General features: G+C 39.6%; 1 protein-coding gene across 8 annotated transcripts in view; it reads right to left on the bottom strand.

Annotated features, from left to right (window-relative positions):
* nrxn3a (neurexin 3a) overlaps positions 1-25784 on the bottom strand; it is a 240686-nt gene that overhangs the window by 63465 nt on the left and 151437 nt on the right. For all 8 annotated transcript variants that reach the window (XM_062440937.1, XM_062440941.1, XM_062440935.1 and 5 more), the window contains 3 exons: positions 23369-23559; positions 22558-22731; positions 19139-19258 (listed from right to left, as the gene is read on the bottom strand). In XM_062440937.1, the coding sequence (XP_062296921.1) occupies positions 19139-19258; positions 22558-22731; positions 23369-23559 (485 nt within the window). The remainder of the gene's footprint in view (positions 1-19138; positions 19259-22557; positions 22732-23368; positions 23560-25784) is intronic.

Below are 25784 nucleotides of genomic sequence, written 5' to 3'. Positions count from 1 at the left end.
AACAGCAACTTAACTAAATAAATCTAGGAATAATTGCAGCCACAATATTGTAAAATAAAAAAGTCATTTAAATAGAACAGTATAAAAAAGTAATCCAACAGCAACTTTAATGATTCTTAAAAAAAAACTTAAAGTGCGAAAGGCATTTAAATCTTTAAATAGTGCAGTATTTAACAATAGTGCAACACCAACCTATAAAGTAAACATAAAAAAAATACAAATCAAAAGAGTAGCTACACAGTGCTCTTTAGCGTGACGCGTCTTCAAATGTTTGATTAAGTTGCTGGTGTTGAAATTTGCAACACTCGTGCCACCCCTTGAAATTGCTTCTTTGCATATGTTGCATGTCGCCGTCTTACTGGTGGGAACATCCACTGTGAAGTACTGCCACATGCCAGCATTTTTGGGCAGAATAGGAGGCATTTCCGATACTGGTATCGGAATCAGAACAACTCTACTAATAACCTTAACACACAAGAAAAATAAGAAAGCAATATCATACATAAGTATAGTATAAGTATAGTTGTAAAACCTCTTACCCCAATTTGTTTTTTGAGATTAGACACTGAAGTCTTGTAAGCTGATATCACCGCAGAAGTCCAGCAAAGTTTGCACTGCATCTGGACGCTATCTCCTTTCTCCCTCTGTGAATGAACAATTTCTCCAGATACGGCCATGGGCTCTCGTTTAAAGATGTTCCGATACCATTTTTTCCCTCCCGATACTGATTCCGATACTTGTGCTGTGGGTATCAGGCAATACCAAGTACCGATACCAGTGTGTTAAAAAAATAAAATCCTACTACGCCTGCATGACTGTGATATGATTATCATTGTGGTAAGGCCTGGCTGAGGTTAACAGACATCCCAACCTGCAGAAAGTCATTTCAGGGAGGTCCATTCCGAGGGGGTGGGGGTGTTACATTAGGTGTCTGTCCGGGTACGGGGGTGTGCGATCGGTCTAATCAGCGGCAACACCGAGTTATAAGGACGCTTTTCTCTCACACGCACTGCATTTATAGTCACACAAACACACGCGCAGTCACTCTCTACAGCGCGCTCTTGCGTGTCCACTCCAGATTCCTGGAGATTACGTCTCATTTGCGAGCGTCATGGAGACGCTATCAATATGTGGGAGACTCCCGGAACTTCCGGGAGAGTTGGGATGTCTGGGTTAAACCCTTTGTAAAACATGAATGAATACAGCAAATGGAAGCAGTATAAAACAGTAGTGCAACAGCAACTTAACTAAATAAATATAGGAATAATTATTCGCCGTCTTACTGGTGGGAACATCCACTGTGGGGGACGCCGACAGCCTCGCCTAAGGGAAGAAGCTGCCTCCAAACCCGAAAGGGGGGAGCAGGCCGCATCCCAAAGGGGGAAGGCAACCACAGTAGTTACATAAGGACAAGTGCATGCCTCCAACCTCCCCTCCTGCATGCACTGACACCTAACCCCGATTCCCTTGTAACGTTAATAAGTTAATTTTGGTTATAGTTACTCTTAACCTCAGTAACCCTTGTTAATAACCTGGTGCATGCTTTAGAGACTCTTTCAGAATAGGGAGAGCTCAGTATGTGTGAGTAGGAGAGATCTAATGCAGGAACTAGTTAGGAAGATGAGCCAGCAGGCTGTGTGTTGGGACGGTACCACCCACCTCGCCTCTTTTAACTTGGCCCTCAGATCTGCCACAATCACTGTAATGCAGTCATCTCAGATCCACCTGATTTATAGTCTCAGTAGCATAAATTCCACCCATGTAGGTTTCTTCCTCAATCTCCCTATTATAGAGCACCATCACAGCAATCACTGCAGATTGTAGATATATGCTATGAATTGGCCACTGCTAAAATATCAGATAAGGGGATTAATTACTTGGTTGTTTGTTTCATATAAATATGTGGTCCTATGTGTAACAATTTGAAAGCAGTAAGCTTGTTGTGTAAGAAGAATGCATGAAGACAGTTTACCCTGAAGTGTAATTAAATAGGTAGATTCTTGATGTTGACACGTCCCACTTGTATAGGTTAAAGGTTTATTATTAACAGGAGAGCGGGGTCAAACATTCAGTCAGAGCCCTGACCATCCTTTGTTAAACGATGCAGAACTAACCATAAAACCCCCACAGGAGGTCTGGTGATTGTGTAGTTTCAGAAGAAGGGGGTCACATGGAAGTCACTATTGCGCCTGTTTAAGGAGGTCACAGGAAGATCACATATCCTGGACTGTGAGAAGATGGAGGATGGAGTCAGATCAACAGCCAATCAGGAGACGACAGCACCTCACACATTGCATCATGATTCTGTATTTTTGGATAAAAGGGGTCAGGGAAAGGATAGGAGTCGGACTTCATGAACTGACACACACTGTTGTTCATCAGGGACAGGAAGATCTCGACCCAGAGCTCTGTATATGCTTTATACATTTACTGTAAATAAATAGCGTGTTGAGACCGAATATTCTTCTCCTATTTTTTCATCAAAACGAACACGTGGACTGAGCTCACACATAGAGAAAGATTTAGCAAGTAGAATAGCTCAGACCGCAACAAGATACACTACATAAGCACATCCAAAGGTGGTTCCCCAGCGCTCAGCGTACCAGTCTGCATCTGCTCCTTTGACTAAACACAATCCTTCCAGGAGTAGGCTTGACAGCCTCTAACACCCTCCTGCTTTTATTTCCGCCTTTTCTGTTCCTTGCCAGCAGCGAGGATAAAAAGAAATCCATGCAGCTAAAGATTGTGTTTAATAAATGTATTGTAAATGTGAAGTATATTGTGATTGTATTGTAGATAGTTATAGTAGGTATGAACCATCTGCCCAGATGATACGTCTATTTGGTTTACTGTGGAAATTGAACTCAGCACATGGCTCCTTTGTTTGCTTAATTATTTATGATAATTATTTGTCATTTTTAAAACCAACATACCTTCCACTTCCCCTACATAGTAGTGTCACCGTGGTGAGACTAGTCCCCACAGTTGCATGTCATCATTCAGCCACTGGCAGCCGAGGTAGTATCCAGCAAATGATGTGGGCTTCACAGACAATTGGCAGACTTTCTGGGGAAGACCTGGTCTGATTAGGAGAGACGGAATACATCCCACTTTGGATGGTGGAGCTCTCATATCTAGATATATGGCTTAAGTTATTAATAGACCAAAACCAGCACCCAGAGTTGAGACCAGGAGGCAAAGCTGCAGTACATGCTTATCTGCACTTCCATTAGAGCAGTTACCCACCCAAATCCAGATAAAAACTGTCTGTCCCCCGACCACTTAAATAAATTATATCAATTAAATCAGCAGTAAACAGAAGATGAGCTACACATTTCATCAAAAGTCGTATTAATAAATGATTTAATCTCAGATTATCATATTGATTGATTTTTTTCTTACTGAATATGTTAGCCTCAATGAATTTACTCCCTAATCATATTAATACACACATTCCTCAAGATAAGAGATGGAGTTGTCACCATTTTCAGCTCAAGCCTAATACTCAACCCCAGACCAAACTTAATTATAACTCATTCGAAAGGAAGTCAAGTTATAGTCGATTGTATTATTATCAGTTTCCTCAAGCTCCGACACCCCCTACAGGTATGAGTTGTGTCCCTCGGCAGCCTTAACGGAGAGTCATAGTGTTGTTGCCTCATTAAATTTTAGTTCTTATCATTTTAATGAATTTTATCATCTTAAACTCAATGACATAACCTGCCATTTCTCGCCAAAATACTTGAAAGAACTGGAACAGGTCCACACTTATCTTTCTGACAACAATCTTTACGAACAATTTCAGTCTGGTTTCTGTCCCCTCCACAGCACTGAGCCCTGATGAAAATCACCAATGACCTACTGATGGCATCTGACTCTGGGCTCGTCTCCATACTTGTTCTCCTTGACCTGAGTGCAGCCTCCCACACTGTCTCTCATGATATCGTCCTGAACAGATTAGCCTCTACTGAAATCTCTGGCTTGGTTCAGATCATACCTTTCTGGTCACACAGTTTTTTCAACTCAGAAACTTGAGATCCAACTCCTTTCCAGTCTCCAGTAGTGTTCCCTAGGACCCTGTCCTCGGCCCCTTTCTGTTCATGTATGTATCATTTGCCTTTTGCCTCTTGGTCATAGTCTCAGGAAGTTTCATATTCATTTCCACTGTTACGCAGTCTTTCCACTAAGCCTGAAGGCAGGTCACAGATTGGTTAAAAGTTAAAGGGGTCAATAAGATGCAAAAAGGCCTGATAAACTGGTCATATATGACAACAGAAAGGAACTCTTTGCTAAGTAAGGCTTTGTTCTGATTTGGTGGTCTATAGATTATAACACACAATACAGGTAATTTATTATTTAGCACAAAATCCTGAGATTCAAATGTAGAGTAAGCACCAAAGGAAGCAGGAGAGGAAGTTAAAATAATCCTGTAGATTACAGAAACACCAGGATTGTCACCAGAAAGCCTGGACTGGTGGAGGTATGCATAATCAGGAGGTGTGGCTTCAATTAACCTTCCTCTTGTGTTAGCTTTCTGCTACCATCTCTTATGTTAACGGGTCGGTTTTGACCCGTGTCTTAAATCAGCCATAAAATACCCTAAAAACAATTATTTATCATCCAATTTGTTTCTTATCTCTTGTTTACCTTGTTAGGCTTCCTTATCCATGAAAAGATTGGTTTTAATATTTTTTTAGTGGGCCCCTTGGCCTTTCTCTTGACAGCATACCCATCGTTTTCAATATAAAAAAAATGTTAAATTAACCTCAAAAGAATTATATAAATAAATAAAAGGTTGTTATGTTACCTGACTATTACAGAGGGGTATTAGAACACATCTCTTAAATGTTCAAAAAAATATAGTTTTTAATTTTTATATTATTAACTATAGTAACATCTATGGTGTTACGGGTCAATTTCGACCCATATATATTTACTTCAAGAAAAAGGCAAAAAAAACAAGTCTTTTTTTTCAAAAATAGAACTAATACAGATAGCAAATGAAAAGCAGAACTAGTAATTATACAACATGTAGATTTACAAGCAAACAACAACCAATCAAGCAAATCAAACCAACAGAAATCAAGTACTAGTACCATAGAAACTGTGTGCAAGAACATGCATGTGTATTTGTGTATTTTTAGATGCATGTGTGGCAAAAAGCAGAGTATTTTTTGCAGGTGAAGCACAATATGTTTATCTTTCTGTCCTTATTGCTAGGGCAGACCTGACACCTCTTTCTTTTAGAATCAGGTGGTCTCACTGGTGTTGTGGCTGTTGTGGTTGACGTTGAGGCAGGGCTGGCTGAGGAGGATGCTGGCGCTGATGCTCTTCGTGTTGCTGTGGCCGTGGACGGAGTGCTTGGTGAGCTCTGCAGCTGTCTGACCAAGGCTGCAGTGGCTGGGTCTCACAGCACCCATTCCCTTTGCTCCCTGTGCGCCTTGCCAAGGGAACTTCCAAGCTCCTCAAGAAACATTCTCCGCTTGGTTTTTTTTTGGTTTAATTCCACCCATGGTGAATGTGGGTCCACAACACAAATGCATTGTATGCAGACACATCGAGGATGTTGTAAAACACAACCATTGGCCATCTCCTGGTCATTCGCTGGCAAGTTCTAGGTGGCATTCAGCTTGTCCAGGTTGTCCACTGTCTTGATGTCACTTACTCTCGTCACAGCAAACCTTGTGATCCCAGGGGTCATTTTGATGACATTTGCAGCAGCTGCCCTGCCATGTACGTCAGGAGGTACTGAGCTCCAACAGATGTTGCCACTTTTGGATTTGAATGTTTCAAGCAGAAGTGGGAGCAGCTTCAGCACTGGTGACCTCCTCATCAGACTGATCAGATGTGTCTGTGTCTGACTCCACATCATCTTCCACCTCAGAAACCTGCTCATCTGTATCGCTATGTTGCTGTGTGTCCTCTGCCTCATTGTCAGCACAGATATAATCCAAAATTGTGCTTACAGTAAATCTTCTTCTCATTGTTGCATGCTGTGAACTGGAGATGTGTACTCTGCAAGTCACTGACTCTAAACTGAATTGGCCTTACATACCTGGACATGTCCGTCTTTGTTTGTTTGGTCAAACAGGCAAAGAGAGAAGCCACTAACTGAAGCTCAAGTGGTTGGAGGAAGATCTGGCTTTGGGCTGTTGGCTGATAGTGTGTTTATGATTTCAGTTTTGGCACTTATTATTGTTTTACAAGCTTATATTATAACTGGGTCGAAACTGACCCTAACAACACAAAGGTCATAATTTTCACCAGAGCATTTTATAATTTAGTAAAACTGATTTTTTAAATTTTATTTTGTTTAAATAGAAGTTCCTGACAAAGTCAAAAAGTCTTGATGCAATTAACAAATTTATGTAGTACTTTTATGCATTTAAAACCTAAAAACGGGTCGGTGCCGACCCTAACACTAGAGGAAGGTTAACAAAATGATATCCGTATTTAGCCACTGTGACAAAAACATATCCAGCTTAAAGCTGCAGTATGTAGTTGTGAGAAAAAAGTGGACTTAGCCTGAACATTTGAAGGAGTACAACATCCAGGTCCCTCCTTCTTCCTCTTTGCTGCGCTGCAGCCCTGCCTTTAAAGACCCACCCACAGAGGAACCTGCCGTACACGCTGCACGCACGTGAAGGCTTGTCCCATCGACAGCATTTAATGCGCTTTAATCAAACCGTAGTTTGTTTGACCCCTTGATTCGGTTTGTTTGCGTCGGTCAGAATGCAACAGTCGTACTCAGGTCCGCACCAAATTAACCGGTCCGAGACCTCAAAAATAGGTGGTCTCGATCTGCACCATCTAGTGAACTCTGGTGCGGTTCCGGTGGTGAGACTGCAACCTGAAACAATAATGAATTATGGGTATGGGGGCACTGAATTGTGGATAATATTAGACATTTCATTCATATTTATTCCTGAAGTGACGTGCAATGCGTTTTCAGCAACTGCAACATCATCAGATTATTTTCCAGTCACAGCTGCACCTCGTTTTCAAACTGTAATATTTGCAAAAAAATTAGCAGAGGTGGGAAGTAATGAAGACTTGTACTTAGTTACTGTAATAAGTAGATTTTACAGGTATTTGTACTTTTAGTATTTAATTTTCTGACGACTGTTTACTTTTACTTCCTACATGTTAACACAAACATGTATACTTTCTACTCACATTGTCAAAATAGGCTTGTTACTTGTTTCAACCTCAGGGACTCAGAGAAGAAATTATGTGCAAATAAGTGATAGAAAAACAATCTTTTTTTTTCTTTTGGTGTGTGCGCCGCTCCGTACATCCCTTAGTGACTGCTCATATCAAAATCCGCTACTGGAAGTGACGTCCAACAATGTGCAGACAGTGCAGGAATATGACAGCAGTAGTAAGAATCCTGACATATGGACGCATGCTGTGCACTATACAAGGTTTTACACAGCTCCATTATAACAGCAATCTGTGACAGTGAGTGAGTCAGTGAGAAGAGATTAATGCGATCGAAAAAATACATAAAATAATAGGTTATGCTCGGCCCTTACATCGCTATTAACAGGTAAACGCTGACGGCCCTAATATTTATATTATATATTTATATATATTCTGTCTGAATTTGATGTCCAGTGATTTTTTCTTCTGTGTGGGTTGTTAACAAAAGAAGAAATTGAAGGAGATAAAGCAGCATTTCTATTTTTGACGGAGCCGTTTCTAAAACGCGACAAGCTTAACAGAGCAGATCGCACCAGACAGGAAGTCAGATACAGAATCAGTATAATAAAACTTCTGTCTAAGTTCAAAGTAAAACAACCCATGCATCGAATCGCATTGTGTTGGATCAAATTGTGTTGAATCCGATGCATCGTGATTGGGGGATGAATCGTATCGTATCACATTGTTAGTTGCTGCTTATGTATGTTTAATGTATCGGATCGTTGCAGTGGCGTATCCAGGACATTTTTACTGGGGTGGCCAAGATGGGACACAAAGCTAGTGTGGGGTGGCCATGGCATAGCGAAGTTTAATACGTATACGTACGCAGCCAACTGCGGTTCGAATCCCGGTCCTTTGCTGCATGTCACATCCCCTCTCTCTCCCATGATTTCCTGTCTCGTAACTGTCAAATAAAGGTGTCTATGCTGGTAAAAAATAATAATTTTAAAAGTCATTTCTTAAATTCCATTTCCACCTATCACAGTCCTCAAGTATATCTGGTTATTTTAACGTCTATTTTTAATCAGTAATTATGTTCAGGACAGGGTACACATTTTCTAAAAGCCATTTCCTTGTAGTGGATTAAAGTCTTCATCTCTTCACAAGTTAGATTAGAGTAGCAAAATGTAACTGCTCTTAATTCATCCTATAGAATAACATTAATCAGTCATCAGCTCATCATCTGTGTGACCTTGTTACCTGTGTTGCCTGCCATCTTGTGGTTACATAAAAACACAGCAATCCAGGCAACAGAACAAACCAAAATGCTTAAAGATAGGCCTTATTAAAAAGTTTATCTGTAAGCAAAAGATAAACTAAGCTTGTAAGGAAAAAAACTGAAATATGTGTTGTTCTTTACATGCTTAGTTTATGTTATTATTAAGCTTAGATATAATTTGTTGGAGATACTGGAATTAGATTTTTTTTGGTTTGTTCTTTGCCAGGTGTGTTTTTATTTAAGCACAAGATGGCACCTAAATTAGTAAAGCAAACATAGGTAACAATACAGGTGACACAGATGATGGCCTGATGACTGAATAATGTCATTCTATAGGATGCCTTGTGATCTATGAACATGTGCAAAAAGTGGTTTTCAACCCAGACAGTATTCATGTCCAGGGCCCTGATGAAGGTATACATTGAAACGTTGGCTTTGATTCAGCATACATTATGAAGTTTATTTAAATCAAACAGTTAAGACTTAGAATCATAAATTAACTTGATAAATATACATAAACAATTGTAACATAAACCAAACAAATCTTAACTCCCAATGTATATACTATAAAGTAATGTTATGTAAACATTCAAACTCTCATGAACAATAGAGGATTCTAATAATAGTAACAAAGTGCAATAGAGGGAGCTAGTTCTTGCTTTTGCTCATTCTCCTGCTACAAAATGCTTTCACATAGGCCATAAGACCACAAGACAAGACAGTCCAATAAATGCCACCAGACCAAATGTAACTTAAGGGTTAAGGTGCTTCTTCATAATGTAACTTGTGAAAATTGTACATAAACAGTTGTAACATAAACCAAACAAACCTTAACAACAAAAAAACAAGACCATTAGACAAACTCTGTGTTCATCAATCTTACATCAGATGAATTCTCCTGTTTTGGTGATTGTTAGCAAAAAGTTTAATAAACTTGTCCATGTCAAGTGACTTTGCTCTTCTAGCCTCAATGCTGAGAACACCCAGGTTGCTCAGTCTGTCATCTGTCATCGTTGTGCGCAGATGGGTCTTGATGAGTTTAAGAGCTGAGAAGCTGCGCTCACATGCTGCACTGCTTACCGGGAGGGCTATGGCTATCTTGAACATACGAAAAAGCTTGTGAAAAACAAGCAAGTTCAACAATACCGGACAAGTTCGGCATTCCACTTTGCTGTTTCCTTTGCAAAAAGCCTCCTTGTCTGTAGGAGTTCATGACTGAGATCTTCATAGTCACTTTCATAGATTTCTCCCAGGTGAAAGACTGCTTCCTCTTGAAGGAAACATGTGCTTTTGGGGTCCAAAGCTTGTATTCCTCTCATTATTTCACAATTGTCTTTGGAGAAGCGCCTGTCTAACTCTCCAAGTGTGGTGTTCACAATGGGGTAGAAGATTGTCCTCCTAAAGGAATCCTTGTCACCATCTTTACATTTGCGCTGACCCAATGTAGAGGTTATGACAGACCCACCAAGTCTGGAATTCACTTTTTGAGACCTCTTTTTCTCTGCATTTTCAATGGCTATATTGCATTTTCTGGCAGTGTCTACAATACTTTCCCACAGATTGTCAACAAATGTTTCACTTCTGTACTCCTGAAATGAGTCTTTGAGTGCACTTACTAAATCCACTGCCATGACAAGGTCAAGTGAAGGAGATTGGAGGGTGTCAGACAGCACCTTTGCATCCCCAAGGAGCCTTCGAAAGGTTGCAAGAAGACTGACAAAACACAAAGTACAGCAGGTAATCGGTCCATTAGATTCCTGCAGGCCAAGTATCTACATGCCCATTGCTTGTCACTGAGCTTCTGCAACTCCCTCGGCTGACCTTCATACATTTCCTTTTGCACATCCAGCCACTTCTGGTGAACATAGGACCCAGACATATACACATAAAGCTTCTGCAGTAGTGCAAAAAAGCAATCAGCCTCTGGGTTGATTGCCTATCTGGCCTTCACAGTATCAATGAGTACCAAGTTCAGGCAATGTGCGTTACAGTGTACAGTCTTTATTCTGGCTGCCACTCCAGAGTGTTTCCCACTCATTACTGATGCTCCGTCATAACCTTGTCCAACAAGATTAGATCTGTACTCAAGTCCATATCTTTCCAAACAGTGGATGATTTTGTCCTTGAGTCCTTCTGCATCTAATCGTGTGGCTTATTGAAAGTCAAGAAAACTTTTGTGCACTGCTCCATTGTAGTAGTACCTAAGTACCAGGGAGAGTTGCTCCTTCTTTTTCAGGTCTTTGGTTTCATCAGCAATCACAGAGAACACTTCACTTTCCTTCACTTCCTGAATTATCTCCTCACGGACCTTATTTGCTAAGCATTCTAGGATTTCATTTTGTATTACACTGATTGTGTACTTGGCATTCTGCTTTCCCTTCATTTTTTTCTGTACCACTGGGTCATGCTTTGCAATCATTTCCAAAATTTCTAAAAAGTTTCCTCTGTTATCTGCCTCTTCTGTCTCATGGTGACCTCGTTGTGCAATGTTTTGTGTTGCCGTCAAAAGAAGTACTTCAGCCACTGTTTTAATATATTTTCGATTCTCTTGGACTTTCTTGTTGTATGCGTCATTAAGGGCATCACGTATGGAAGAATCTGTCAGTATTGCCTTCTTGTGCTCACCCCATGCAAACACTCTGACTTTTCATGTACTTTAAATCCACCATCTTTGTACATTGCCTTTTTCCAATGAGAGAATCCCAGTTGTGATGTGAATACAGATGCTGGGGTGTTTGGCAAAGAGAAGTGTCGACATGCAAAACACTAGGCAGAGTTTTGGCTTTGGGAGTACTCAAGCCATGGGTGTTGTTTATACCACTCACTGTTGAAGGACCTCTTCCTGTTGCCTTGCATGGTTCACGGAAATACCTTAGGTTGAGGCTGTGTAGGACCTTCTGCTCTGGACTGTGAAACGTCTGTAAATTTTAAATAATCGTGATCAGTCTTTACTTCAGTTTTTATGAAGTTTCATTCAAAATGATTAGTTACAAAGTGAATTTGTGGTCAGTATTACAACTTCCATGTTATTTAAATGGAAGGCACTCAATGTCGTGTAAGATAAAATGTCACAACATACCGTGAGGTCCAGGTGGGGCAGCATGTACTTGTGTAACATGAGGAGCCTCTCTTTCATCGGTATCACCATCACCTACTGACATGCCCTCTGAATCACTTTGCTCACTAGATGAAGTACCTGAAGTAGTAAAAACAATAACCATTACACCCATAGACTGTATGTGACAGATTAGTGTCACACATTTTCCTGTCTTTTCATAATGTTTTCTATTGAGATTTAAAGAATAGATTGTCTATGTTTAAGTGTGGGGTTTGCTGTGTATTAGAAAATGAATAGCATACACTTTGGGCAAAATTGGACCATCCTTTTTAAATTAAATCAAGTATGAGAGTACACAACAACTTCAGGTAACTGTTCATATCTGGACATAACAGAACTTGACATACCATGCTTAGCAGGTGGAGCTCCAGACACTGCTGGATCCTCCTCTGGGTGTGGCTGGTCAGCTGTGGGAATACACAGATATCTGAGAAATCTGAGACATCAATAGGCTGGTATATATATATATATATATATATATATATATATATTTTTTTTTTTTTTTTTTTTTTTTTTTACACTCACACAATCATACATATTTACATACATATGTGTGTGTGTGTGTGTATTTATGTATTATGCACATTTTATTATTGTTCTTCTGTCTTTTACAACTGTTTTAACTATTGTTCTTGTGTAGTGATGTTTCAGACAGTTGTAATTGTATAACTGGAGTGACAAACTACTTGAATGTGAGCCTACATGGTAAATTCAAACTATCCAAGCATGACTTACCATCCTGTGCAGGGGGAGCCGACTGCTCTTCATCACTACTGCTGTACATAGAATGCTGACTTCACTGGGCCTTTTCACTGCTGCTTGTAGAAGCTGTGGCTGGCTCTGATTCCTTTTTTTTTTTTTTTTGAAGAATCTCTGAATATCTCTGCTTCTCTTCATATTCCCTTAATATCCCTGAGGGGAAATGTAATTCAATCACTCAATCAATCAATCAGTCAGTCAATTCACTTTGAAGTAATAGCTATAACTACAAACGTCAAGCAGGATCATTGTCAAATTGGGTTAGAATGTGTGCAAAATGCAGGTGTTCGTGGGGTTCTGGAACCCCTTAAATAACAGCTTTGACTCCATTAAAATGTTAAAAAGAAAGGAGGTGTCAACAATGAGCCTAATTATGTCTATTTATAGGATCTACAAAGGTTTATTTTTACATAACTACCACTCTTACCACTCACTTTTAATAACAAAATTAACACATATTGCATCTCAAGCATTTGTGGCATTTGAATTCAACAAATAAATAAATCACAGCTTGTTCTTGTGTTATAGCTACTTAAATCTAGACTGTCATGTCACACTATATTTCACACACTGGTTGGTCAGAAATATAACATTAGCTGTATTGAACACACACATCTGCAAAAAACACCCTTAGTCTTCAGTCCAGAAAACATTGTTTCATATTTCATGGCGGTATCGAAATAATTAAAAAAACAAAACGCTAACGTTAAATGCTTAACTTGGTTTGCAGGCTGCTAAGTTAGCTAGTGCAGTGTAGTTCGTCTTTTAGCTGCTACTTAGTGCTAGATAAAGTTTTCCTACACATTCAGAGGGAACTACGACATAACTAAACATTAATTACTTTACCTCTCAATCGACAGATTTCAGCGTCTTTATCGTTGTTGTATTGTTGACGTTGTCTCTGTGACCGTCCTCCTGTTTCACGGACCAGCAGGTGCAGCACGCTCATCTCATTGGTCACCTGACCTGCATGGCCAAACGTCCGCTGAGCAGAAATCAGCTCTTACAGCCTCAGTACGACCATTACTGTGTCAGTAGTATGTAAAACTGTATAAATCAGTTGATCAACTGTCATCATTGATTGACAGCATTTCTCTTGTTTCTTGTGTTGACGAACTTGACCAACTACCTATCAGATCTGGGGTGGCCACAGGGGTGGCCAATGAGCTTTCAGTGTGCAACGTCATTGACACTCCTCTGGGCTCTGATTGGTTGTTTTGATGGTGAATTCTTGCAAATTACATTACGACCACTGGGTGGACCCAGAGACAGTGGATTTTGTCACATCGTATTCTATTGTCAGATCATAATGACAATTTTAGCAAATATAACACAAAAATAGTTACAGGCTGCAGCTTTAATGGAGGAGATACTTTCTTGTCATATAAATTATTTATTTGACAAGGACCTCACCATAAGTTTAAGTGAACTTAAATAATATCAAAATCAACTTTATGTATACACCACTTTACATACAACACAGTTGTTCCAAAGTACACACAGAGTGGAAGACAAAAATAAAAGAACAAGTAATATTGATAATGAAAATAATTAGGGATGCTCGATATTGACTTTTCTTCCGATATCCGATATTCCGATATTGTCCAACTCTTAATTTCTGATACCGATATCACCTGATACCAATATATGCAGGCTTTTTACACCAAAACTGTTAACAACATAACATATCTCCTATTGTGTAATTAACACATTATGCCTAATTTTATTGTGATGCCCCACTGGATGCATACATAAATGCAACATGGCAACTTAAGTAAACACTTAAGTTATGGAAAAAAGTGCCAATATGGCACTGCCATAGTTATTATTATGCTGCTTTGCAGTCATTGTAAATTGCAAATTTACTATCCGTAGGACACACTTGGAAATAGTTCCAAACCACAGACATAAGCCCCGTTTCTGGAGGTGGGAGCTTTACAGGAACATCCTCTCACTCGCTCCTCTCAGCTGTTGTGTCTCTAGCAGAGTAGGACTCTAACTCTCTATCGGAGGGCCGATATTATCGGACATCCCTAATAATAATAATAATAATTACAACAATATAATAATACCAATGATAATAATAATACACATTTTTATTATTATTATTATTATTATTATTATGATTATTATTATGCACAAGCCTGTGCTGCACAGTATCCATCTTACTGATCACTCGGCAACAAGATAAATGAACTACAGCTGATCATCGTGGTGCAAAAGTTGGTGCTGGACTGTTTTATAGTGGTGTTAGCTCAGACCTGGCTCCACAGTGGGATCCCTGATGAGGCTATCATGCTAGTAGGTTGCACTGCACACCAAGCAGACAGGAACAGTGACTCTTGTAAGAGCAGAGTGAGATGATTGTGCATAGTGGTTTATAAATGCAACCATCACCGACACACACTACTCGTCAGGCCTGGAGTACATTATAGTGAGATGTCGGCCCTTCTATCTGCCTTGGGAGTTTACAGTTATTAATGTTATGGCTGTATACATCCCACCTAGCGCTAACACCAACCCTGGACACTCTGCTATCTGCTATTAGCAAATCACAGACTGCGTACCCAGACAGGATTTTTATTGTCGCTGGAGACTTTAACTAAGCCAATCTAAAAACCATCTTCCCTAAATTCCACCAGCATGTGACATGCTCACACTCCCCCACTTATATCAGCAAAACTAAGCCCCATGTGAAAATTATGAAGACATGGCCTGAGGATGCTTCCACTCAACTCCAAGACTGTTCTGAATGCACACACCTTTATCGTCAGTCTCAGGCTCCAGTTTAAAAACACACAGACGATACAGATTTATAAAAAAGACATAAGATACATAGAAAAATAAAAGCATTGCACTAGCTATAAAAGACATTCATACCAGTGTTTCCATATAGGTGACTGGTGATGTATGCAACTGTACCTTGGATCCGACAACAGCCTAAAAATGTTCTGAGAAATGTTAAGGCGACAAATACATTTGTACATTAAACACCTCAATAAGGCCTTGAAAGTGTTGACCCATGCTCTACAGAACAGGTCACTGGACTACAGCACCTGGGTTTCTTGAGTTAAATCATTATAAGCAACCTAAAGCTTCCGCATGCTCACTTTTTTAAACTTTGTCCATCAGGGAGGTGTATATAAAGGAGTACAATATGCCTTAAAGACTTATCTTGACATTGTCTGAGCACATGTGGAATTTCCTTGTCAACATATTAGCCTGGGCATATAATATGCCACACTGCCTATATGTCATCATCATCATCAGAGCTGTGATCTGTAAACTAGAGACCCGGGTATTTTGTTTAATTACAAACACCCAACACTTGTCCTAACAGATAGAAATCTGGAAAACAATGAGCTTTGTCCCCTTTCATTCTACATATCATGACAGCACTCTTTTTTAGCATTGTAAAGCACATCATATTTCACCCCATATTCAGAACATACTGTAACATATATATGTGTATATATATATTTATATATATATATATATATATATATATATATATATATATATATATATATATATATATATATATATATATATATGTAGGTGTTATATGTGTTATATATATATATAAATAGAAGGGCATTTCAGCGAGGGAGACCCATGGAGGGCATGGCAAGGTATTTAGCACCTCACTAACTACAAATGCAGCAAAAACACAACCACCAGCAGCAGTGACTTTCTGGAAGAGGAACTGAACCACTTCTTTACCTGCTTTGAGGTGACTGACACAGCCACTGGGAACCTGCTGCCTCCAGCCTATGACATCTTGGTGCTTACTGTCAGCACAGAAGACATCAGGAGGATGCTTCGAGGTGTTAACCCCAGGAAAGCCACTAGTCCTGATGGTATTCTGGGGAGGGCACTCAGCTAAAGTGCTGGTGCACTCACCAGCTGGCAGAGGTATTCAATAAAATCTTTAAACTCTTCCTGTCTACACGCACTGTCCACAAATGCCTTAAATCTGCCACCATTGTTCCTGTCCCAAAGAAAACATCCACCAGCAGCTTTAATGACTTCAGACCAGTAGCTCCCACCCCCCCTGTAATGAAGTGCTTTGAGAGGCTTGTCCTGGGGTGCATCAAGGCTGCACCGCCACCCACACTAGACCAGCACCAGTTCACCTCAGAGCAAATAAGTCGACAGAGGACACCACAAACACAGCCCACACTGCACTGTCCCATCTGGAACACCCTGGAACATCTATGAGACTGCTGTTTTGGATGTTAGCTCTGCATTTAATATGATCATCCATAGCAGAATGGAGACCAAGCTGCTGGACCTGGGTGTGAACCAGCACACATGCTGTTGGTTTAAGGACTTTTTAACCAACTTGTCACAGATGGTCAGGCTGGGGACCCATGGCTCTTCCTCCCTGACACTCAACACTGGAGCCCCGCAGGGTTGTGTGCTGAGTACTCTTCTGTTTTCCCTCTACATACATGACTGTACACCAACACACAGCACAAACACCATTATTACATTTGCAGATGACACCACAGTGGTAGGACTGATACACATCTTACAGGACCTTGCATGGACTCAGAACACCACTGCACTCATGAAGATGGCACAACAGCGGCTGTACTTTCTCAGCACACTGAAAACATAAAAACTGGCCCAGAAACTGCTTGTGTCCTTCTATCACTGTTGTATTGAGAGCATCCTCACATACGGGATGCTGGTGTGGCTTTCCTGCTGCACGGCTGCTGACAGGAAAGCTCTCCAGAGGGGAGTAAAGGGGACGCATACAGTCAGCCTAAAACAGCATTAGCACTCAGTTACCAGCACTTGAGGACTTGTATCCGTATGGCCACAAATACCATCAATGACCCTTCCCACCCAGGGCACCCACACTTCACACTGCTGCCCTATGGAAGGTGATACAGGTCCATGAAATCTCACACTTCCAGATTCCTTAACAGTTTTTACCCAAGTGCCATTAAAATTCTAAACTCATCAACTGTGCAATAGTGTATACTGTGTATGCAACTTGAATGTGCAGCATGTGCAATTAAGACAACAGTTCTTATTTCTATGTTTTTACTGCATCTATATTTATTACTGCCACCTATATTCATAACCGCCATTTTTTATTGTCTTATCAATGTGTCTCAATGTCTGTTGTTTTATGTATATTGTCTGTTGCAGTTTTTATGTTAATAGCTACTGGGGACACACAATTTAGTTGGAATGCTGTGAAATGACAATAAAGGCATTGCACTGAATTGAAAAAGCTGTTGTGCGCAACACATCACAATCTCAAATGAGTCAAAACATGTTGAATAAAAAGACTAATTCGTCAGGTTTACAATAGTCCCATCTTTGGTTAGACCCTCCATCACATTTGATGTATCCGTCACAATCAATTATTTAAGATTACAAAGGTGATGACTTCAAATGAGGTAATCAAAGATGAAACACAAGAAACAAGGGACCACATGAAGCCGCCTGAGCTAAGTGTTATAAATACAGAACTGGTAGCGGAGATGGCGGCAGCAGAAGCAACATGCGCAAGTCCGACACCCGATGCCGCACAAGCGAGAGAGGAAGAGGAATCCGGTGCTGGCACCGTGCCCAAGAAGAAGAAAAGCTCGCTTGGCAGCCTTCTTGGGAAAAGATCAGCTACAGCAGCCACTCTCACACCAGATCACAACGCCACAGCAGAGATGACAATGTACCTGCAGGAAATGGCTATTGATGGAGAAGAAAACCCTCTAACTTGGTGGAAAACTAACCACGTTTTCCGCTCGTGGCCAGGCTCCATCTGAACGTGTGTTCAGCACAGCTGGTAGTGTTGCCACCCCACTCCACAGTCTGTTAAAGCCAGAAAAGGTGAACATGTTGGTGTTTCTGGCCAAAAACTTTGACCTTTAAATTTGTTTGATTTCCTGACACTGTCGTTTTGCATTTGCACTTTTGTACAGCAAAATGTGTAGTTTATCCAGGGCAGGCCCATGTAAATAGTTATATTATTATTATTGGTTTAAGATAATTGCATAATTTGTTTTGAATTTCTTTTGCACAGCAAATTTTTGAGTGTTTAATTAATTATTAATTTAAATAATTTAGAATTTTATTGTTTTTAGTATAATTCGTTTCGTTCGTTTAAGAATGGACGATGGCTTTGTCCATCGGACCAACCCGAGTGGACAGTGGAGACCAGACCCCCAAACACCCTGAATACCAGCCCAGATGATGTCTCACTGACTACAGAAGACACCAGGGTATTTATTGTGTATTGTGTAAATGGAATAGACAACGTGTAACAATTAATAATATTTTTTATTTTATAACAATACCATATAAAAACATAAACATTTATTAACAATAACAACCATTGTTCTTTTCGCGGGACTGAACAAAGATATATATGGAACACATGTTCTATAGATATCTATGGGACTGAACAGCGGCGCGCAAAGGATCTTGGTAATGTGAGGCCGCGAAGGATAGTAGCGGTGCATCATCAAAAAGAGGGAAAAGAAGGATGCATTTAATCGGCCTTAAAATGCGTCCTTCGAAGGATGCAGCCCCTGAATTGAGACACAGCAACTGTCATGCTGGATTCATGCACGTTCAAGCCCTGAGTATTTTTTGTGTGGTGTTTTTCTGTGCATATGGGTCAATTCAAAGACAGCAAGAGCAAAATAAAATGTTCTCCCTGGTAGAAGTATTATAAATTATCTTCATTCTCTCTACTATCATTCAGAGCAATCAATGATGGCACAAAAAGATGTTTAGGTGGCGTGCTTTATACTGCGATTTAGTTCATTTCCTCTTGGATGTGTGATATTAAGATATCTGAAAGTGACATCAGTACTCACGGTCATTGCACTGTGTGCCAGTGTAGGAGGTCATGGAGCAGTCACAGGTGTAGTTCTCCCATTGCTGAATACAAATACCCATGTTGGCACAGGAGTCCTCCTGACAGGTAGTACTGGGACCTGTCCAGCAATCCCCACAGGCACACAAACAAACACACAGATCTGGGTTTAATAAGATGTAAATTCACTCAGGGCTTAACCACAGTCAGTTCATGAGTAAACCTAAGTACTCATGAATTATTGTAGAATATCTGAGTAAAAAAGTGTTGCAATGACTTCAGCTCAACAGTGTGTAGTCATAGGTGTGTTGGTGGCCTCTCTCACCAGTCTCTTTCTTGCACAGTTTGTGAGGACGGCCTGCTCTAGGCAGATTAACACATGTGCCATATTCCTTTCTTAGTGATGGATTCAGGGACTTTTTTTGTATCCATCCTCTGACTGATACTTTCTAATAACCTTTTCTTTGAGTTTCTTGGTGTGTTCTTTTGTCTTCATGGTGTAATTATAGCCGGCGTACTGATTTACCAGTGACTGGACCTTCCAGACACGGGTGTACTATTTGTGAGAACACTAGCAAAAATTGGCTGGACCTCTATTCAATTAGTTCAGTAACTTTAATGGGGGTGAATATTTATGCAGTCACCTATTTTACATTATATATTTTTAATTAATTGAAATCTGTTTTCACTTTGACATTAGTTCTTTTTTGTAAATTTTGTAAAAAAAAAAAAAAAGGAGCCAAATTATATTAACCATGATTCAATTTATAAAAGCAATAAAAGGGGAAAACATCCATAGGGGTGAATACTTTTTATAGGCACTGTATATGACCCATCAGGTCATCACATTTTCAGTTGTGGTTTTGTGAAATTTCCAAACAGAAAATTCACATTTCCAATATATCTGCTTACACATGCATGCACATCAATTCAGCAACTGAACGTATCCATCTCAAGTGTACTGAGTGCAGACTTACCTGATGAAATTAAAGGAGCTGTTCAGGACAAAGTAAATGTATGAGGAGTTGGAAAAGGAGACAGACTTTTGGACATACAGTGCAGGAATATCCTGCTGTGGCAACTCCATCTATTGCTGGTGACATATCCACTGATGTGGTTCAAGATTAAATGTGAGATGTAGCAACAGTGAAATGTTTACTCATGTTACTTCTGATAATGACATTTGTATGTTGTAAGAGTTTGCCTTCAGTGCAGTATCACCATCTAGTGACTGTACAATGAATTGCTGCAATCTGAGCCACCAGCTCAGTAACCATAAATGGGCTTACTGGCTGAAGAAACACATCCATTTCATTTGACGAAAGCTTGTGATGAAAGGCAGGCTGTACATGACAATACAATTTCAATGATTGATCAACTGATCATGATACATTAGCAAAAAGAAAAACGAAACTATACAAGCACACATAAAAATGAGACATTAGAATGCAATGGACATGACACAAGACCAACAAATTGATTGATGAGATTTTATTTGAAAAATAAATCAATCAATCTTTACTTTCTTGCAGTACAGTGAAGAGCATTATTATCAACCCCATTCAAGTTGTCACAGCAAGGAGAACATACAGTTTTAATTCAACTGAACTGTTGACTAACACATTCAATTGTATAGCATGGGGCCCTGAAAGTAATGTAAAAAAAACAAAAAAACAAAACAGTACAATCAATGTCCAACTGAATGATATGGCAGGCAATAGGAAAAAAAGACAAGAACAGGTTGTGAAAGCTAACCGAGAACCTAAAGAGGATGACAAAAACAACCACAAAAAAGCACAACTTGCACAGGAAGATGGAAACATTTTGTCCACAGTGACATTTGCTTGCTTGTGCAAAATGTTTCAACAGCCCATTTTGATAAAACTACATAATATGAATGAACAATTGGAAATCACCATAAAACGAATGAAAACCTTTGGCAAGTTTTGTACAAACTCTATGGCCTGGACTCTGGGTATGATCTGCTTTGTTGTCATGTCCAGGTCATTTCTTTGCACTCTTTCTGTAATTGACTGTTTTCTAAACCCTGACCCCAAACAGCAATTGTCCAATCATAGTTTAGGAATTCTAACTAGGCATGGCTACCTGAACTACCTAGAGTTACTTCCAAGTCAGAAGTTAAGTTTGTCTACACAGGAGGTGTTTCAGATGGAATGTAACTGAATTAGTGTACTGAACTTCAACAGTAAGTGCAACATTATACTTCTACTTCACTGCACTCTGAAGGAAATACTGTGCTTTTTACTCTGCTAGCTAATGTAAGCGAAGCTTGTTTGAGGAAATTTAACTGAGATTACTTTGTCAAACTGATTAGTTAGTACTCATTCTCAAACCTTCTGTTATGTAAAAGTGAAACATATTACTTGAAAATACTAACAATAAAACAAAAAAGTAACTGTATTTCACAAAGAAACTGGCATTGCATCTTATAGTACTGCACTACAATATAGGACTAACCCTTACATGCATTATTACACAGCACTGACTTAGGATGACATGTATATGCTATCAAAATATATCACTGAGTTTTTAACTGACTCACAGAATTAATGTAAGCAAAGCTGGAGCGAAAAAAAGAGACAATTTTCATTTTAGTAAAATCAACAGTTGCCAACTAAAAATAAGAACCTGCTTTTGTCTTTTCCTGACTTTGTTCTGGAGAACATAGAATCCTTTTGTCTACTTCTGTCTGAAATCAAGGATCCACTATTTCAAAATGACTCTAGTGATGTATCTGCCACCGTTAACACTGTAAATCTACATATGTAGTATAGTATATGCAGTACAAGAATGGAAAGCTTGATAGGCATTGCAAAAATAACTAAAGGGGGTGGGGCTTAGTAAAAGGTCAATTACATATCTTATAGATTCACTGAAGGCCAAATGTTTCCCTCTGCTGCCTCTGAATGTGAATATATCTCTGTACAATCAAAGTAATACATATGCAAGTGTCCCTTTACCAACACACCCGAACCAGCCACTCTTTAGGAGTTCTGTAGTACCCTGTCATATGAGAATAAGACTCCAAACATGCACATACATTTGGGGGAAAAGAAAAAAAAGGATATGAGATTAAAAATGGAACACCTGGCAGTGTGTTGTGTTACTGCAGTGGCAAAAAACTGCTCTGACGATGATGGTGACTGCACTGACAGAGGGCAATCATTGTGCCCGATAGCATGTTGCGCTTTAGGTGAATAGGTGTTTGATGTTTGGCTTGACTCTAGCAGTGGGTAAGTGAGGCAACAAGTACAGTCAATAGGACTGAGGGACTTCCGTATGGATGCAGGGCTGTGGAACTACTGTTTGCATTGAGCAGAAAGAATGGGCTGATTGAGCTGGAGTTGAAGTTTGTGTTGTAGTAGTCTAAATCAGGCTTGGATTTGAGGGACGGAGTACCTTCGCATCCACGTTCAATCTGCCCACTGCGAAACAAGGCGTCACTGAGGAGATCTGGTAGGCGACCATTGAGATCCACTGATGCCAAACAGCCCTGGAAGCCCTCTCTGGAAGCCACCAATTTAGGCAGGTTGCCATACATGCCTGGACCCAGTCCTGCGATGAACAGATCGCCTGGTTTGGAGAAAACAAAAACATTGTAGGAGAAGAGGATCTTAAGTTGTCTGGTTAAAGTAAAGTTTTAGGGATTTTACTAAGTAAATATTAAATGTACTTGGTTACTTGACACAACTGCCAAACCATCTGTGATTCTAAAAACTCAGTGATGTGTTGCCGAGTTACTTTTCGCCACTGCTGACCCTCAAGTGTTTAAAATTATGCTGAGCAGTCCAAAACAATGTAACAGTTGCTAGTTCAACACTGCAAAAAAATCGAACATAACAGCTGCCAAAAATATGGTGGTCCTTTGGAGAGTAGTAGCAGCACACTCAACAGTCCAAGAGGCTATTCTCTTACTCACATTAGAGTGAAAGCTCAAATATCATAAAACAGAATTTTCATACCAAACTCATACTACCATGTCAAAACAATAGTTGTGTACAAATACATTTCCAAGATAAATGGTATTGTAGGGAAAGTGACTATAGAGAATGACTGAATTACTTGAGCAGTAAAATGGACACGTTAGCAAAGTGAAATTAAATGCAAGTAGTGCACCAACTCAAACCAGTATAGCTGAATAAGAACTGGAAAGAAAGGGAGGAATATAAGGAATAAGGAAATATAACCATGTAACAAGTGTCATGCATACCTTTCAGGTCCAGATTCTTGGCCCCATTGATACTCTGACTAGTGGCTGTAGCGTCTACTTTCAGTGTATGGGTGTTGCTGTTGTCTCGCGTGATGGCCACATTATGCCACTGGTTGTCATTTAGTGCCCTTTCACTTTTGCCCTTGATGAGGTTAGGCCCGTTTCCAAGGTCAAAAACATAGTGGATGTATCTGAAAAAGAAAAAAGTTATTTGTATGACAGAAATGAGTCTAGGGCAGCCCAGTTGAAACGGGTGTGGACATGTTTGGGTTTACTATACAGATAGATTTAGTCTCTGGCCATTCTCTGCAGTAGATAATACCAGATGTGTGTGCTGCATTCAGATGTTCTAAAGAAAGAAAAAACAAAACCAAGGAATGGGAAATAATTTCATAGGTGTGTAGTTATTGCAAGACACTCTACTGTCACCAACATGTTGAATTGCATATACTGTTGTAACTGTAAACAATATTAGATGGCTACCCAGCATACCTGAATACACATGCACACATCAGAGCCAACCAGCATACAAGCAGCTACCTGACGATCTTCAAAGAATAAATGCTGCTCCCATGTTGAATAAACTTTATCATGTCCAAACACACAGCTCAGAACTCATTTTCATTTCCTGCTCATTTTTGTTTTGCATCTACAATTTAATAAGAATCTGTAACTGTTCCATGAGAAATACTTTCACCAACTGATGATAGGCATACAGCTTGTTGTATGCATCATTTATAGTGTGGGAAATGTCAGTTGAAAATATGTAGAAATATGAATACTATTAAAACAGAATTGATGCATGATGACATTTTACATTTTTCATTTTAGTTTGACTATATGTATTACAAATGTATTTAATCCCTTTCCATATTTTTAAAATTACAGTAGCCATATAACAATGCTATATGAAAACTGAATAGGCTTATAAAATATTTATAAAATATAGGCTTAGCTTGAATTTATCGTACTAATATCAGTCTACTGTTACTGTCCATTAAACATAAGTATTTTGGTGAGACACATATCCAGCTCTCATAATACATCCGTTTTTTCCGAGGGGCAACTGCCTGTTCCAATATGGCAACTGCATCAATGCATTGACAATGCCCAGTGTGGCAACTATGTGTTTATACACCGATCAGCCAAAACATTAACACCACTGACAGGTTAAACAACAGTGATTATCTTGTTCTGATTATCTCACTGATTATCAAGGAGTGGGATGTATTAGGTAGCAAGTGAACAGTCAGTTCCCTTAAATTGCATCCATGTTTCCCGCACTTGCGTCTTTGTCCCTCCAACTGTGGATGCATGGAGAGACGCAAGAAAACCATTCAAGGACAGAGAAGACATGGAAATATGTTTTTAGAGACATGAGACGCCGTTTCCTCCGAAGCATTACATGAAGCGACATCTGTGTCTGATGATGGCGGCAGCTGTTCACAGCTGAATCAGCTGTCAGTTGGCTCAACAGAGGCACATGAACTATTACTGCTGGCAGAATGTGTTTATGTTATTTATTCATTATTTGTGTCAGAAGCAGTGTGATGCTCTGAGCAATGTTTTGCTGGGAAACCTTAGGTCCTGGAATCACCTAACTAAACATTGTTGCAGACCAAGTACACCCCTTCATGGCAATGGTATTCCCTGATGCCAGTGGTCTCTCTCAGAGGTCTTGTGTGGAGTGCAGTGACAGGTCAAACTGTTTAGTGAATCTTTAGACAGTTATTACCCAGTCTAATCAGTCAAATCTGAACATACACATATATAAGATTCAGTGCGACTTGTACTTCCTGAGGATATCATGATCTCCAATGTGCATTGTGAATAAAACTGCATACAACTGCATAGAAATAATAGAAGATTAAAAAAACAGGAACCATAGATGGACTTTATATAAAAGGGGCCCTAAAAAGCTAGATTTATTACGATGTTTAGATAGGAAACACATACAATTCTAGCTCATTATACCCTAATATTACTTACAAAAGACCACCAAAGCCCTTTAAAAAGAATTATTGCCAATGTAGAAATGCTGTAATATAGAAATATTCCATTACAAGTCAAAATCCTGTCTCTTGCTCCTCTCTCCCTCTCCTTCTTTCTGTCTCAATTCAACAGGTCAATGCAGATGGCTGCCAACCTACAATCTAGTTCTGCTTAAGGTTCTACCTTGCTGCTGTCACCAAGTGCTGCTCATGGGGAACATTGGGTCTCTGTAATATAAAAATGGTACAGTCTCGACCTGCTCTATGTGAAAAGTACTCAAGATATCTTCTGTTGTGATTTGGTGCTATATAAATGAAATTAAATAGAATTAAAATCATCAACCTCCCTTGATACAATGTGGTGAAAAGTAACAAATTACATTTCCTCAAGTATTATGCTTACAGTTATGTGGTACATGTACTTT

The sequence above is a fragment of the Scomber scombrus genome, chromosome 19, assembly GCF_963691925.1.
Source record: "Scomber scombrus chromosome 19, fScoSco1.1, whole genome shotgun sequence".
NCBI classification, from domain to species: Eukaryota; Metazoa; Chordata; class Actinopteri; order Scombriformes; family Scombridae; genus Scomber; species Scomber scombrus.
This window is presented reverse-complemented; position numbering and strand designations above follow the sequence as displayed.